Raw genomic sequence first — 18,664 nt, 5'->3', positions numbered from 1 at the left:
TTGAAACTGAGGTAGCAGGCAAACAAGCTGATTGGCTCCATGTTTCATGCAATTTGACTTTGCCACCTTATGAAGAAGTCAGAATCTTGATGGTCCACACTAAACTCAGCAACTGTGAATGAAAGTAACTGTGGATCTTTCCAGCATCATTGTTATGATTGTTGTTATTATTAAAGGGCATGGCCACTTCATCAAGAGGAGCTCCTCTTCAGATACCGGCAGCTAAGAGTGTGATAGTTTACCGAAATGGGGATCCGTTCTTCACTGGTAGAAGGTTTCTCATCAACAAACAAGTCTCCACCTTTGACACTTTCCTTAACCAAGTCACCAAGGGCATCAACGCACCCTTCGGGGCTGTCAGAAACATCTACACCCCTAAGGAGGGACACAAAGTCTTTGATCTGGATGATCTGGAGAATGGAGGCAGCTATGTCGCAGCAGGAGTGGAAAAGTTTAAAACCCTGGAGTGAGTACTATATCGTAACATTTAAACTGTGGCGTGCAAGATATGTAGACAAGCTTAGTTGATATTGCATACATTTGAAAGCTGTAATTGTACTAGATCATTGTGTTTTATAAATTTATTATTTGTAAGAATATTGAACAGTTCCTGTGCATTATTTTAACCTATTGCTTGTCTTTTTTGATGCAATAACATATTATTTGCTAATATGCTGCCACATACTATACAACACTTTTCACTGTAATTTGTAACAGGATACACATAACAATAAATAATCAAATTATTAAATCAAATCAAATATAGAAAAAAACAAAATATATGCCATATATATAATTAAGAACTTTGTAATATGCCTATATACAAATGTATTGATATATTCTGTTGAGTATGTATGTGAGGTAACTTGTAGCTGCAAACATCTCAAAATTTATAATTTCGATATTAGCAACCAATACCATTCCAACATTACCAGGATTTTACAGAGACAGCAGATGTAAATAGCAACATACGTTTAAATTCTAATCTCGTTCTCCCCAAAGGAATAGCATGTGTCACACTTTCGAATGGTGATTGGAACTTATCCATTGCATTCTTGACATGTTCCTATCCACATAGATTTTACTGCCACTAATGCAGTTTGTGGTGAAATCACTACCTAATATCACCTTTAACATATTGTCTAGCTAACACCAATTGTTATAGTTAACCTGAGAATGCAACTATAAAAAAAATTGTGATTTACACATGATACAAGTGAAATTATCATGGTATTCGAACAGATGAAAGACTCAACAAACAATCAAGGTATTTTTCAATGTATAATTTCAGTTACATCACACTGTAAACTTTTGCTAAAAATTCTGTGTCTTGCAATTGTGTCCTCCACAACCACCTGATGAAGGAACGGCGCTTCGAAAGCTAGTGCTTCCAATTAAACCTGTTGGACTATAACCTGGTGTTGTGTGATTTTTAACTTTGTACACCCCAGTCCAACACCGGCATCTCCAAATCATATCAGCCTATACCTTATCAGTTTTTAAATGCTGGGAGACAAGCACAATTTGAGATGTGCAATAAGTGTCAATGAACCTCACATCCCAAGGAGAAATTCAATAAATCTCACCTCCAGTAATGAGAACTTGAATTCTCGATGCGTTTCTCCTAAAATAACAGGCAAAATACAAATAAAGCATTTTTGTGTTTTAATATCAATTCTTTTATTTAATTTCATTTAACCTATGAATGGAAATGATGTAGAAGTTTTTAATATATTTATTGACTTGAGTTTGTAAAAACATAATTATGACAGAGAATTGTTTGCAACTGGTTTAGATTAGATTACTTACAGTGTGGAAACAGGCCCTTCGGCCCAACAAGTCCACACCGACCCGCCGAAGCGTAACCCACCCATACCCCTACATTTACCCCTTTACCTAACACTACGGGCAATTTAGCATGGCCAATTCACCTGACTTGCACATCTTTGGACTGTGGGAGGAAACCGGAGCCCCCGGAGGAAACCCACGCAGACACGGGGAGAATGTGCAAATTCCACACAGTCAGTCGCCTGAGTCGGGAATTGAACCCGGGTCTCTGGCGCTGCGAGGCAGCAGTGCTAACCACTGTGCCACCGTGCCGCCCACGAATTAGATTAGATTAGATTACTTACAGTGTGGAAACAGGCCCTTCGGCCCAACAAGTCCACACCGACCCGCCGAAGCGCAACCCACCCATACCCCTACATTTACCCCTTTAACCTAACACTACGGGCAATTTAGCATGGCCAATTCACCTGACCTGCACATCTTTGGACTGTGGGAGGAAACCGGAGCACCCGGAGGAAACCCACGCAGACACGGGGAGAATGTGCAAACTCCACACAGTCAGTCGCCTGAGTCGGGAATTGAACCCGGGTCTCTGGCGCTGTGAGGCAGCAGTGCTAACCACTGTGCCACCGTGCCGTGAATAGATACATTTGTATTTTCTAAGTTTGATACCTACACCAGAACGGCTAAGGGAAAATCATAATATGTATGTATGTGCTTCGAAATCAGGAATTCTCACTCCTGACCAAAAAGAAATGCATGGATCTCAATCTGATTCAAAGAGTGTGAAGGTTTACAAGTCAGGGAACAGCCAATAGAAGATTTTACAGGGTTTTGTAAGCTCAAGGTGGAATCTAGACAAAAAACAGTACCCTCTGAGGTTAATTATATTGGAATAAGAAATTTGTTTCAAACTGCCGATGTGATGGAAAGCTGTGATTAACTTGGTTTGATGGAAATGTTTTCCACTGCTTTCAAAACTGTAGGGAGCTTAGAGTCCAAGTGCTAACACACTCTGAGAAGAAAGGCAAACAAAGTGACAGGAGCTAAACAGTATATGGTACTTCAGACAATTGAAACATCTAAAATTGAAATGAGTCAGCTGGCAACACAACCCATTGACTAAGCGTTATGGCAAACTCCAGTCACACATTAAATGCTGAAATGTCTGGGAAGGCACCAGCTAAAGGTGAATATCTTATCCCATGACTTTATAAAGTAGAATCCTCAACAACCAGAATTGATATTGCACCAAACAAGGGGAAATCTTCAAGTTACATAATGGAGGAATTGCACAATGTAGTTTCACCAATATTTCAGTTGTTGAGGGTGAATAAGAGAGAAGGAGAAAGTGAGGACTGCAGATACTGAAGATCAGAGTCAAAAAATGTGGAGCTGGAAAAACACAACCGGTCAGGCAGCATCCGCAGAGCAGAAGAGTCGATGTTTTGAACATAAGTTCTTCATCAGGAATGTGGGGGGGGATGGTGCAGGGGGATGGTTGGGGAGTGAGCCCAAGGGGGCTGAGAGATAAATCAGAGGAGGTTGGAGATGGGGGAAGGTAGCTGTGAATGTGATAGGTAGATGAAGTTGGGGGTGATAGTGATAGATCAGAGGGGAGGGTGGAGCAGGTAGGTGGGAAGAAAGATGGACAGGTAGGACAGTTCAAGAGGACGGTGCCAAGTTGAAGGGTTGGATCTAGGATAAGGTGGAGGGAGGATAGATGAGGAAACTGGTGAAATCAACATTGATCTTGTGTGGTTGGAGGGTCTCAAGGCAGAAGATGCGGTCTTCTTCCTCCAGGTGTCGGGTGGCTAGAATTTGGCGGTGGAGGAGACCCAGGACTTGCATGTCCTTGGTGGAGTGGGAGGGGGAGTTGAAGTGTTTGGCCACAGGGTGGTGGGGTTGTTCAGTGCGTGTGTCCCAGAGATGTTCTCTGAAATGTTCTGCAAGTTGGTGTCCTGTCTCCCCAATGTAAAGGAGACCACATCATGAGCAACAGACACAATAGATGAACGCGTGTGGAGGTGTAGGAAAATCTCTGTCGGATGTGGAAGATCCTTTGGGGCCTTGGATGGTGGTGAGGGGGGAGGTGTGGGCACAGGTTTTGCACCTCTTGTGGTGGCAAGGGAAGATGCCGGGAGTGGAGGGTGGGTTGGTGGGGGGTGAGGAGTCGCGGAGTGAACAGCCTCTGCAGAACTCAGAAAGGGGTGGAACCAATCAACAAGTTGATGCAATAAGTCTGTCTACTTCAGCATAGACATTCAGGTGAACTGAGAACATAAATCCACTGATTCACATTGAAGACCACTAAGAAGAAGCCAAAAAAGTTCAAAGATTCAAGGTACCGCCATAAAATAATGAGTCTGCTAAGGCAGTAATGATGTCCCCCATTGACAAGTAAAAGTGATTAAAGGCCAGAAGTGAATCTTATATCTCAGACTGTCAAAAAGACATTCTATAACAACTATCATTCTTCAACATTTGAAGAGAACACTTTTGGGGAGAACAGTGAAACCTCGAGATTGTCTGAATTTGTAAAGTCAAAGACTTGGTTGATAGTGAGAGCACGGCTTGATCTAACTGTATCAACAAATACATAACAATGATAGTTACTATAGAAATAATGTTTGGGTGGATGATAGAGTCATAGACATATGCAGCACAGGAAAAGGTAAAAAATAAAATGAAGAACTGAGGATGCTGAAGATCTGAAACAAAATTGAAATTGCAGGTGTGGCAGCAACTGTGGAGAGAAAACATAGTTAATATTTTGAGTCCAGGGACCCTTCTTCAGAACTGATAGCAGCTAGGAAAAGGTAAAATTGATGCTGTTGACAGGCAGTGGCAGAAAGGAGTGAGTGGTTAGGTGAAGATACAGCCTAGAGAGAAGAAAGAAAGTTAGGCAGATAAAGGGTTCGCTGATAGTAAGTCAGTAAAGAAGAAACGTTGATAATTGGGACCATGAGTAAGTAAAATCGGACTGGTTGTGCCGAAAGCAGCCCATGTCATGACAGAAATAAAAAAAACAAAAAAACTGCGGTTGCTGGAAATCAGAAACAAAAACAACAATTGCCAGAAGAACTCAACAGGGCTGGCTGCATTTGTCAGGAGAGAAAGCAGAGTTAACATTTTTGGTCCAGTGACCCTTCTTCAGAACTATGACAGGGCCTGAGTGTTGGCGTGGATAAAGGACACAGTGGGAACCATTCAAATTCTAAAAGTATTGAACTTGATATTGGGTCCTGAAGGCTGCTGGGTCACCAAGTGGAAGACGAGATGCAGTTCTTGCAGCTTGCACTGGATCGCTGTAGCAAGCCTGAGAGAGAGAGATGTCAGACAGGGGCATGGTGTTATTTTGTAGTGGTTGGCAGCAGGAAGCTCAGAGTCATTTTTATAGATAGAACCTAGGACAAAATGGTCTGTGTTTCATCTCCCCAGTGTAGAGGAGACCACAAAAGGCCCTTTGGCTCATCGTGTCTGCACTGGTTAAAAAAACAACCATCTAACTATTAAAGTGTTGTATATGGGGGAGAAAAAGTTAATACATAATTATTTGCAATAAGCACCACCACTGTGTGATGACATGAGGACATAGTGGGAGACTAAATTGGGATATTAAAGACATAAGGCAAAGTCCTCCCGACAGTCTTTGTTGTAATGTAGAACTATTCTTATAGCTAATAAAGAGTTGCAGAGATGCAATTAGCTTCATCTTGTTTACTCTACAACACTATTCTTGTTAGAACAGAAGATGATACGTTCACACACACTTAGACCACTTAAGCCCTTAATTAGTCCATACACTCTGATCATATGGATGGAAGCACCAATGACAATGATAAGCACTCAGAGTTATGCAGCTATTCTGCAGCATGGAAACACACCCTTTGGTCCAACTCGTCCATGCCGCCAGATATCCTAAATTAATCTGGTCCCATTTGCCAGCACTTGGCCCATATCCCTCTAAATCCTTCCTATTCATATACCCATCCAGATAACTTTTAATATTGCCATTGTACCAGCCTCTACCACTTCCTCTGGCAGCTCATTCCATACACCCACCAGTGTCTGCGTCAAAAAGTTACCCCTTCGGCATCTTTTAAATCTTTCCCCTCTCACCTTAAACCTACGCCCTCCAGTTTTGAACTCCCCCACCCAAGGGAAAATACCATGTCTATTCACCCTATCCATGCCTCTCATGATTTTATAAACCTCTATAAGGTCACCCCTCAGCCTCTGACACTCCAAGCAAACAGCCCCAGCCTATTCAGCCTCTCCCTATAGCTCGAACCCTCCAACCTTGGCAACATCCTTGTAAATCTTCCTGAAGCCTTCAAATTTCACAACATCCTTCCGATAGGAGGGAGACCTATCAGACGATATGGTTGCTCTCTCAATGGGGAGAAAAAGCTGTTGGTGGTTTAATCTGAGGGTACCATGCCTCAAGCGAGCTGAGAGGTTCAGAGGAGAGTCTTTCATGGTAGCCTCAGCCGGTGGAAGAAATGAACTCACGCTATTGGCATTGCCCTATATTGCAAATCAGCCAACTGAGCTAACCGCCCCCACTTAACTCCATCAGTTCAATTTCTATGAAGGTTGGAGCCCTGCTAAAATAAACTATCATTTTCTCTTTGCAAAGACCCAAAACTATGAGGCTGGTTGTTTGCTTGAAGAGTGATAAATGTGACTTCTGGCAAGAGATTTAAGCGAAACATATTGCCTTGTATTAGTTGACAAATTAGAATATATTGGTGCGCTTGTGTCAGGTGGAGTTGTTTGAAAATAAATCATGGAGTTGACCTGGTTACATGAATATAAACAGCAAAATACAGAAAAAAGCATAAATCAAAGTAATTCAGAAAAAGAAATAATTTCAATTACATGTTGAGCAACAAAAAATGCTACAAAAATCCAAGTAAATAGTTTTGACAATAAAATATATTTTTGCACAATAATAATAAAGATAACCTATAATTGTAAAAATGAATACCGAACTGCTGATGGTTACAAACTTGGTTAAATGTGTCATGCCGTTGAATCTTACAGAATACCACACTTTATTTTCTTTCAGTTACTTGCAAATCACGACAAAGAAGCCACAAAAAAAGACAAATGAAATGGTGAGTTTCTGCAGATGCAGTCTTTACCTGTTGCAATGTATTCTACTTTGGAATTATATTCACTGTCGTATGTTAGGACAGTAGCTGCTGTTTTGAACACAACAAATTCCCACAAAAAGCAAGTTGATAATAAACACTTCATCTAATTCAATGCTCAGGGATAAATATTGTCCGAGTAAATGTGCAGAACTCCCTTGCTCTTCAAAATAAAGCTAAAGAAGCTTGACAAGTAATTCTGAAGGTTGATGTAGTGTCCGTTTAATGCACCGCTGACAGTGTAGCACTCCCATACTGTTCTCAAAGAACAAAGAACAGTATAGCACTGGAAAAACCCATCGGCCCAAGATTGTACACTGACACGATGTTTTTCTAAACTAAAAACCTTTTCCTTTCTGTAATCCGTAACGCTCTATTCCCTGCCAATTCGTATATCTGTCAAGATACCTTTTAAGTATTGCTAAGGTATCCACCTGCACTACCTCTTTTGACAGCCCACTCCAGGCACTTACCACCATCTATCTAAAAAACTTGCCTCTCACACCCCCTTTAAACTTATCCCTTTTTACCTTAAACTTATATCCCCTAATAAGTGATGTTTCTACCCTGAGAAAAAAGACTCCAATTATCCATTCTTTTTATAATTTTGTAAACGTTCTATCAAATCTCCCTCCCCATCCTTCAACATTCAAGTGAAAACAAACCAAGTTTGCCCAATATTTCCTCATAACTGAAGCCTCCCAAAGCCAGAGAATATCCTGGCAAATTTGTATCCTCTCCAAAGCCTTCACTTTCTTCTGGAAGTGTAACAATCAGAACTGTACACAATATTGTAAATGTGGTCTAACTGAAATTCTATACAGCTGCATCATGCCGTTGATTTTCTTACTCGTTGCCCTGACCGATGAAGGCAAGCATGCCTTCTTGACCACCTTATCCACATGTGTTGCTACTTTCAGAGAACTGTGGCCTAGCTCAATCTGTATATTGATGTTGCTAAAGATTCTGCCATTTACTGTATACTTCCCTCCTCCATTAAATCTTCCAAAGTGCATCACCTCGTATTTATCGAGATTAAACTCCAACTGTCATTTCCCTGCCCAAGTCTCCAGCTTACCTATCTCCAGCTGTAGTTTGCTATATCCTCTGAAAATCCTCCCCACTACCCACAGCTCCCTCAATCATTGTGTCATCCGTAAACTTACTAATCAGGCCACTGACATTTTCACCCAAATCACGTATATATGTTACAAACCTGAGGATCCCAGCACTGGTTACTATGGGACCCTAGTCGTCACAGATCTCCAGTCAGTGGGGTTCCGCAGGAATTAGTGCTGGGACAGACCTTCCACCACTACTCTCTATCTTCTATGTCTAAGCCAGTTCTGTATTCATCTTGCCAACTCACCATGGATCCCATGTGACTTCATCTTTTGTATCAGCCTGCCATTAGTGGTCTTGTCAAAGGCCATGCTCAATATAGACAGTATCTACCGACCTGACCTCATCAATCATCTTTGTCACTTCTTCAAAAATCTCGAACAAGTTTGTGAGTTTGTTTTTTTTCCCCTTTTAAGCTTTTTGTGCTATTTTAAGAAAACTCCAGCACCATCAGTAACAGCAGTAACATCTACACCTTAGTACTTGGGAATATATAACGTTATAAGGTTTCCTTTACAAAGTTTTTTTTGTATGTTCTGTATATTCATTTATAATCTACAAATTAGGTTGTCTAAAGGTGGACGATTGTTTAGATTCAATTTCCATCACGGTTTTAAAGTTTAGATTATTATTCACTTTAAGGCAACACTTCAGTCCAGATAGGTGAGCTGTGCTTAACAGCATAATGATAATGTTAAAATTGCTGAATGACAAAACTGAAAAGTCATTATGGTGTGATTTTAGTTATCCCCCTAAATGGAGAATAAAAGCAAAAATATCAAATACTGCAATCTCATATATGTGTTATCACTCTTGTTAAGTGAATTAATTTAAGATAATTCATTCTGTTTCAGCTTGTTATACGCTATTTCTTTCTGTAAATGGAAACATTAATAATTGTGCTCCCCTGTTATCTCATTGAATCACTTTCATACTTGGAAAATGTCTTGCCTACAATGTAATTATTAAGTGGTGTGGCTAGAGAATCACAGACAGAACTGGGCAAGTCTCTTCAGTGGCTACTTTTGAAAGTGAACACATTTTGCTGTAAATGCTGATTCTCTTCACATCTATTTTGCACAGGAATTTTACTAAGACACTTCATCTGTTCTTTGATATCAGTAATCACTCTCTGGCAGTTTAATTCCATTGTATGTTTAGTTCAGTTCACTGTTCCATCAGTCAAAGAAAAGCTATGGGTTAAAACTGCAACTGGCTTTAGAGAGAAATTCCAGAATTGGAGCAAGTATGTCTGTAGGCATCACTTTTGAAGGTGAAGACATTTTTGCAAAGAAAACCAGAACAAATTGAGTAAAGGCCATTTTTGCCACTCCAATGTGATGTTACCACAAAAAAATCCCTGTCCTTCCCTTTCTGCATTCCATAGAGCTGTTCCCTCCATCAGATCCTGGTCCACTTAGTTGTGAAATGTATGTTAACATAGATACCTTATTTATTAATTGTTGCATCATATTGTTTAGCATATGATACAATGTATTGCCACGTTCTAAGTACTAAATTCTAAATTCAGTGGGAAAGGTTCTGAGTGCAGATAAACTTGATGCATAAAAGCATACAATATTCACATCAATATAAACATCAGGTACAGAGTTGAGTCTGACATAGTCACCCAGTCACTTATGATAACTTTTCCATTTCTATGGCACCTTCCTGTATAAAAGTAAGAGATAACATTCCTGCCCTTTCACGTCCTTCCCTTACAGTCCTAGGCTCCAGACATTCCTTCTAAATGAATCAACAACTCAATTGTACTTCCCCCAGTTTAATAGATGGTATTCACGGTTCCTGTATGCTGGGGAGACCAGCTGATTGGGTGACCACTTCTGTGTAACACGCTAGCTCTGACCACAAGCATAACCCTGAGCTGCCAATTTTAATGATCCACCTTGCTTCTATGCTGACCTATGGTAAGCTAATAAACTTAATGACAGAAAATATTGTCAGTCTCTGCCCATCAGGACATCATTTGCCTTAGTTTTGATACCACATGACTATTTTCTAGATTAGAGTAGTGCTGGAAATGCACAGCAGTTCAGGCAGCATCTGAGGAGCAGGAAAATCGATGTTTTGGGCAAAAGCCCTTCATCAGCTTTTGCCCGAAACGCCGATTTTCCTGCTCCTCGGATGCTGCCTGAACTGCTGTGCTTTTTCAGCACCACTCTAATCTAGAATCTGGTTTCCAGCATCTGCAATCATTGTTTTTATCTACCACATGACTATTACTGACATAAGCGTTGTTTTGTAAGAGGCTTTTTAAGGAAGGCCAAAGGTTTCCTGAATATCCTGTATTTTGTGTGATTAAAATGTATATATTCTCTTTCACTGGGACTAATTTATAATTTTCTTGTATTTGCATTGTTTTGGGGGCATTGGAATAAATTTGCATGAAATTATGTTAACTACTAGTCCTTTACAATAGTTAACATATTGGAACAGTTGAAGGACACTGTAAAATGCATTAACCTTCTGCTTTATCTTTCTAGATTCGACCAGTTGTCCACAGCCGAATTCTTGTTTCTGCGCGATGGAGAAAATACAACTATGAACCATGTACCATCAAGTCAGTATTCATTTTTGCTTGGAATATTTACCCATTTTTACACAAGGTCATGGGTTCTTGGTGAGGCACGTATACATTAGGTACAGCCAGATTTTTTCTTGTCAATTTACAGAATTGATGTACAATTGTTAGAGTGCTTTTCTGAGAAAGGAACTTTGTTCCTGTTCTTTTTCAAAATTTTGTCCTTTCATCAAAAGGAGAGGCGACAGATGTGGTGTGGAGCATCTTAGACCTGGAAATACAGCTCTGTTGTTAATACTCAGCAGTGTGAATTCATAGATATTTTAATGATGCTAGATCAAAGAAAATTGGCAGCTGTGTTTTACTGAAACAAGTGATTTTCTGTTTATAAAGCTGCTTAATGGATCCAGTTTATTTTAATTCATGTTTTGCCTGCATTTTATTTTGTTTGATGGATTTAAAAACAAATGCAGATGGATATTTGTATATCCCCCCCAGATATAAACTGAATTAATTATGAAATGTAAATTTACATAGATACCTTAGTCATTAATTGTTATGACAGATGATACAGCACGCTCCTATTTTCTAAGTACTAAATTCTGAAGTCAGTGGGAAAAGTTCTGAATGCAGATAAACTTGATGCAAAGAAGTGTACAATATTCACCGAAACATCAGGTTGAGTCTGATGTAGGGTGACAGAGTAAACCCAACCAACAACGCGCCCCCACACCTTCTCCGGCCTATCACCCTCACCTTAACCTCCTTCCACCTATCGCATTCCCAACGCCCCTCCCCCAAGTCCCTCCTCCCTACCTTTTATCTTAGCCTGCTTGGCACACCTTTCTCATTCCTGAAGAAGGGCTTATGCCCGAAACGTCAATTCTCCTGTTCCTTGGATGCTGCCTGATCTGCTGCGCTTTTCCAGCAACACATTTTTCTGCTCTGATCTCCAGCATCTGCAGTCCTCACCTTCTCCTATACTGGATCAGTTGCCTGCTATATGTCTCTCAACTTTCCAAATGAAAATCTGGAGAGCTGGAGGCTGATCAGATGTCAGTCCTTTTGCACTATTATGCAAAGACAGAACTACCCCCTGCAAAGTGACTTGAACACAGAAGGCTCAAACATCATGACACAGAAATTCTTTATTCCACTGGCATCAGGCCATGATGAACAATAGAGGAATTGAGGACAAACAAAGAACTATTTACATTATTTACGTGGAAAGAAGCTTGTAGCTTACACTGGACTGAGGAATCCTTCATTAGTCTGTTCTCCCTTCCGTTCAAAGAGGAGATAACACAGGGAAAAGCCCGTGGATGCATGTGGGGGTTGTTATAAATATAAATCAACTCTGGAAAGTACTCAGGCCACTTTGTTTCAGGGGGCAAGGTGTGCCGATGGTCATCTACACAGATCCCCTCCCATCATTGGTTAAGTCCACTCCTTCACCGCTGGTATATTCTCACTGCCCAGGAGTAATACCTTTTATGTTAATAATGTGTCTCAGGGGACAGTATTTTTACCAAGAAAAGTTAAAACTTCTCTGGTTTGCCTTTCAAGCAGCAAGGGGGTCCTCAAACTTTGAACTGGAGATGAGATGGACTGTTGGGTCTCGGCTGTCACATTGTTCCAAAAGTATTTGTAGGTAGTCCCCAAACACCCTGGCAGTGATGGGTGGGATCCGGTGGTAATTGACATTCATCTTTGGTCACAATCCTGTGGCTTACCAAATGATAATACCTACCGAGCCATAACACCGCCCGAGCACTTAATCTCACGTTCTTGATTTGCCGATGTATGATTTTGGAGGGACTGTATTAAGCATATGGATTGCAATGTTTAAATGATATATTAAAGCAATTGAGGATCCATACTGAACTTGACAACTGATGGCAAAGCACTTCACCAATAGGAAATGAAGTATGTGTCAGGTAAACAAGCCTGCAGTGCTTTCTTTCAGCAAGATTCTGGAGGTTCTTCCAATTAATATTGAAGTCTAGCTTTTTGGCTCTATTGATTAGGTTCTACACTTTTTAACCATCCTCTTTATATCAGCTTTTAAGCTGAAGTCTGCACACTTTGTTGAGGCACATTTTTTTGAGCACTAACCAGCTACAGCTACAGTACAAGTTTCACCTTACGAATTCAGCTTTAGTCATTAAATTAGGTGAATGAAACCGATTTGTGAAGGTCTCAATTACGTTAGGCAGTTTGCTTTTTCACTGATGTCAATACTTGAAGTCCCACAAATACAGGTCAAACTATTTTATTCCGGATTATGTTGGAAGGAAAACCTGTCTTCACCGATTCCAGTTCATTACAGACGCAATGACTGAGCAATACCATCTGCTATGGGCTTATAATAATAGCATTGTGGATTTGGACAGTTCTTGATACTGATCACTATTACTGTTTTTTGCTTGTTAAGGTATTACTAGGATTCATGGTGGAGGATAGTAATACAGCAAGCGTTTTTCTGCATGTGTGACCAGTTGTTAATAAGCTGAGCAATTGTTCTACCTTATGGCACAGGGCTATCATCCAACACATTCTTAGCACTTTTGCGACAGGACCCTTGCAGATCACTTAGGGACTTATGTCGCAGGAGACATTTTGCAGCTCTTGCTGGTCTAAAGCAAACAACAGATGAAGCATTTTCCAGGCGAACCACAATTTTTATTTTCCCAATGGAAAGAAGACAATTGGCGAGGAAACATAATGTCAACCATCTGGCAGATTTTACACAAATGCAGGACATTTCTCGATAGAACCCATGTGGGCACCAGAGCTTCACAGATCAAGTAAAATGCGCACAATGAAAGGAAGCTGTACCACTCCAAAAATGTAACAGATGGTAGAAATTCCTTTGTTTTGGGGGTTGGGGCAATCAAGATGTTTTTCTTCTGCTGAAGTCTATGATGCTTGTGCTATCTGAAGATTGCAAGGGAATAAGCAAGTTGATGTTAGAAAATAAATTGATAGTGTCTCTAGTTAAGACATGCCCACATAACAGAAAGTACAAATACAATGAGATCCTTGATCATGCAAAGCATTGTTGAACACTCTGTAGGGATTCTGAAGCAACAATTGTTCAGACTGCTCAAAAACCAGTGCAGCTCCACAATCCAGTCAGTCACCATCTGCTGTGGACTGCATAATTTTTGCAATTCAGTGAGGATTAAACATGCAGCAGTGAAAGGAGGAATTACATTGGACTTCAGGTTGACAAAAGGAGGATCAGGAAGAAAAGGTGCTCATCATGGAGGGAAATGATATCAAGCAGAAATATGGATACAAAATGATGTCAGTGATAATGACATCTGCTAATTATCATGTTCTACTAATGACTTACCAGGAGATGCCTCATCAATCTTTAGTACAGTTTTCAGGATTCCCATTCTCAAAAAAGTATAGCCTTACTGAAAGGTTAGGAATATAGCTTACTTCTGCTTGTGTTGATCTTTGTAAGATAATTAATAGAGAATAATTGAGAAGTCTGGTCACCTCATTATAGGAAAGATGTGGAAGATTTAGAAAGTGTGCAGAGGAGATTTAACAGGATGCTGTCTGGACTGGAGGGCATGTCTTATGAAGAAAGGTTGAGGAAGCTAGGGCTTCTCTCATTGGAACGAAGAAGGATGAGAGATAACTTGATAGATGTGTACACGATGCTAAGAGGCATAGATAGATTGGCATAGATAGAATGGATAGCCAGAGACTTTTTCCCTGGGCGGAAATGTCTATCACGAGGAGGCGTATGTTAAGGCAATTGGAGGAAGGTTCAGAGGAGACGTCAGAGAAAGGTCTTTACTCAAAGGGTGGTGGGTGCATGGAATGCACTGCCAGTAGTGGTAGTACAGTCAGATACTTTAGCCACATTTAAACGATTGTTGGATAGGCACATGGAAGATAGTACAATGAAGGGTATGTAGGTTCATCTGATCTTAGAGCAGGATTGAAGGCTGGCACAACATCGAGGACCGAAGGGCCTGTATTGTGCTGTACTGTTCTACTGTTCTAAGTAAGTAGATTAGATCTCTGAGCTTTGCATTCATACCACTGCATGACAGAGTACTATCACACTACCCTATGGAACAATACTATCTTCCAAGGGATATAATAGGGTCAGAGGCCGAGACGAATAATATAGAGAATAAGAGTTCAACTCCACATGACAGCTTGAGAATTTGAGTTCTCAATGCTGGCTCATTAATATCCTTTAGGAAGGGATATCCACTGTCCCTACCTCATTTGGGGTATGTCATTGTAGTTGACACTCAGTTGTGATTTGAGGTGGTCTAACAAGCAAATGTTTACAACAAAAGGTTGTTACAGTTAGAACAAAAAGCTGGTAGGGTGTGGAAGTTGGGTATTTAAAATTATTCAAGGCTGAGTTAGATTTTTCTTAGTCTAAGGTTATGGGATGCTGGCAGGAAAGTGATGTTGAAATCACAGTAAAATCAGTCATGATTTTGTTAAATGATGGAACATACTCAAAGGGCCAAATGACTTACGCCTTCTCCTATTTTCTATGTTTGTATGAAGTCACTACATTGCAAAAGTTCAAGGAGACAACTTTGACAGACCTAGGATTGACTAATAAACACTGATCTGATCAGTGATGTTGATATCCTACACAGGAATGAAAAAAATACACAATTCAATCATACAACTTGTGGCATTGTTCAATTATACTGCCCCATGGCTTGCTATTATTATAAGGTACAGTGCTGTCACACCATGGGATGGTGTTATCATCTTACAACATGATACAATACTGTCATATAAATGATTGCCTGATGCTATCATATTACTCATGCTCTCAAATAATTCCTCACTGGCCTAGTGTTCAGATAAGCACCATTGTTAAAGACGTGTAAAAAAACACTACATCAGACAAACTAGCAGGAAACTTGCCACCAGGATACATGAACACAAACTGGCCACCGAAAGACATGACCCACTATCACTAATTTCTATACAGACAGACAAAGAACGTCACCACTTTGTCTGGACAACACACACATCCTAGGACAGGCGAAACAAAGGTACGCATGAAAATTCTTAGAGGCATGGCATTCTAACCAGAACTCCATCAATAAACACATTGATTTAGATCCTATCTACCTTCCCTTGAAAACAAGAACCGGAAATGACTTCACTCATCTTAAGAAACCAAGACCTATAAATAGAGAGGCGGGACACACCATCAATGCTTCACTGGAGACTCTCACTGATGATGTTACCTAGTATGGTGATGAAACATCTGAAACCTCCAAGCTCAGCGAAGGAACTTACAAACTTATCATCAACCTGAGCTACAAACCTTCTCAAAAATTGCTAAGCACCCTAATAGTTATGAATTCTCAACCCTGTTGTTGCTGGGAAATGAAGCATATTTGATTATTTTGTAAGAAGAAAAGCTGAAAGATGAGAGGTTCTCGTATTGCAAATGCGCATTTTGGATTTTAAGTGATTGAGTTATGATACTAACGTCCTTATAGTTATCGAATGGAATACAGTGAAGGGTTATTATTGGTAAAGAAATTGGTCCTAATAGTTTGAAGAAATCACATGTGTTTTTAAGTATTTTATGTATGGCAAATTAGATAGAAGTTATCTTCATTACTCTTGTTTACTCAAACAGTGTGGCTGTAGTAGTATCACAATTGAGCATGGATTTAACTATTTAAGAGATAACAGGTTTATCTATTTTGAATTTTTCTTTCCTCCACTGAATTCCACTGCAGATACTGATGTTTTTTGGGTTTTGATTTGGATGGTGAAAGGAATTCAATGTACCTTAGCCTGAGCATGTCTTCACTGATATCCACATATAAGCTGACTTCTGGCAGAGGTTATTTGATAGTGACCAAGTGGGGTAATATAGCCTTTTACTTCCAATCTATCCCTCCAGCCCAATGTTACAGAGGCAAATGACAATACCTGTAGCATCTACTTTGGCAGATAATCTGCCACATCTTGGATCCATGTAGCTAATGTACATTTATTCATTCGCTCAGCCACTGAAAATGAGGCAAATCTTTTTGGTCTTTGAGAACATCAGCATAAAAAGTTGTAATCGTGTGTGAATATTAAAGAAGGACAGACATCCAAAAGCTTAAGAAACTTCAAATTTTGTGTTTTTAGGGTGAGATTACAATGCTTTGTGTTAAAATCTGCTTGGCAAGACAAATCCACTGGGTGGTGCTAGTGGTCTGCTTATATTGAGGTTTAAAATGATACCAAAATCTGAGCAGGAACAAAGGTAAAAATCACACAACACCAGGTTATAGTCCAACAGGTTTAATTGGAAGCACACTAGCTTTCGGAGCGACGCTCCTTCATCAGGTGGTTGTTAATTAAACCTGTTGGACTATAACCTGGTGTTGTGTGATGTTTAACTTTGTACACCCCAGTCCAACACCGGCATCTCCAAATCAGGAACAAAGGTTTCTTGCAACCTCCTCTCACTGCACCAGTAGGATCTGAAGCACATATACAGGCATGTACAACGTATTAGAGCCCCCCCATGCACTATGGTACTAGATTGTTTTTCTTGGATGAGCCATTGAACCCAGCTCCAAAAACAGGAATTGCTGGTGATAATCTTCTGATGAAGAGTCGCCAAAACCGAAACGTTAACTCTGCTTTCTCCTCACAGGTGCTGCCAGACCTGTTGCATTTCACCAACAATTTCTGTTCTGGTGGTTTAGGTGGACATTGGCAATCTGGTGGCACTATTAGAAGCAGTGCAGAGAGTTCTCCTGGAGTCTTAAGAGTTGTCACAATGGAAGTGGAAATTGTGAAGAAGCATTTCATGTTTTAATGATGGGGAATGTAAAAGTCTCCACCTCATTCTTCCAGTGATAAGCCTGAACCCATGTCCCTTGTTTCTGATCAGCCACTAGAAAATGCTCTTTACTTTCTTGCTCCAAATCATAAGTTTGAAAACCTAATTCAGCTTCCCATAACCTTTTCTCTGCCAGTGAAGGAAGTTCTTATCTGAAAAAAAATTTATATTCATGATATAATTTTATACTTTATCCATTGCTCTAACACTGTGCTGATGTGCACACTACGTCAACATTAGTAAAACTGATGACTTGCCTGAATGCAACATCATTTCCTCACTATTGCATTCTGTGTGTAAAATTCAGAATTAAGTCTTGGAATCCTGACTGTAAGACACTTCTTCAAGCAGTACCTACATGGTACCTACATCAAGTGGGGGTCGGAATGCAGATTGCTTTCCTCTGATGAGGAGGATTGAGGATGGCCTTCTTGCCTGGAAGTGTATTCAGGCCCTTGATTTGTCTATTTCGGCCACATAAGGTTCAGCAACTGCTGAAAACTAAAACTAAAAATCCTGGTTCTATGGGAGCTTGACCACACCCACTCAGTCTGCCTCTATTGTTCCAACTTAAAAAAAGCAAGTCCATACAAGCTGTTTACTCGAGTGGTTCTGGTAGACTTCTCATCTCCTCTGCCTTAAAACCCCTCTTCAAAACAAAGGACAAAATACATCTCTTGTCGTCACAATCTCATGACAATTCCTATGATTTTGTACTTTGGTACCTAAAATGGCACATAGGTCTGTATTGTTGGATTTTTTTCTTTATTTTCCTAATTTTTTTCATAAAGACTTGTACTTAAAAAATCTGTACCTAGGTACCTTTGTACTGAAGATGGCACTGGAAATGGCAACTTGTAAACTTTTCACTCATGGGAGTACAAGGGAGGACCATGTGGTGTCAGCAAATAAGGAATTGATCAAATTGCACAAGCAGCTGCAGGAGCGGCAGGCTGGTTTGATGGTGGCATTGGGCAAACTGACTCAAAGGCTGGAGGACTCCACCAACATTGTTTGCATATTGCAGCCTCTGGCATGCGAGTGTCCGACTGCCTCCTTGGACAGGTTGGCATCTGCCATGGAGAGCCATGTCCAACATTCTCAGAGTTTCTGGATGCACACACAGACCTGCCCTCCATCACTGTAGCCATTGGGAACCAAAGGCAAGGTGATAGGTAAGGTGGGGGGGGGGGG

The 18,664-nt window shown here is 40.4% G+C and overlaps 1 protein-coding gene across 10 annotated transcripts in view; it reads left to right on the top strand.

Moving 5' to 3' along the window:
* dcdc2c (doublecortin domain containing 2C) overlaps positions 1-18,664 on the top strand; it is a 132,505-nt gene that overhangs the window by 12,457 nt on the left and 101,384 nt on the right. For all 10 annotated transcript variants that reach the window (XM_043678504.2, XM_043678520.2, XM_043678529.2 and 7 more), the window contains 3 exons: positions 177-466; positions 6,863-6,911; positions 10,574-10,650. In XM_043678504.2, coding sequence (XP_043534439.2) covers positions 180-466; positions 6,863-6,911; positions 10,574-10,650 — 413 coding nt within the window. In that variant the 5' untranslated portion in view covers positions 177-179. The remainder of the gene's footprint in view (positions 1-176; positions 467-6,862; positions 6,912-10,573; positions 10,651-18,664) is intronic.

The sequence above is a fragment of the Chiloscyllium plagiosum genome, unplaced genomic scaffold, assembly GCF_037043375.1.
Source record: "Chiloscyllium plagiosum isolate Xiang-an unplaced genomic scaffold, Cpla_swu_hap1 HiC_scaffold_3, whole genome shotgun sequence".
In the NCBI taxonomy this organism is placed as follows: Eukaryota; Metazoa; Chordata; class Chondrichthyes; order Orectolobiformes; family Hemiscylliidae; genus Chiloscyllium; species Chiloscyllium plagiosum.
Note: the sequence above shows the minus strand (reverse complement) of the source record. Positions and strands in the feature narration are given on the sequence as shown.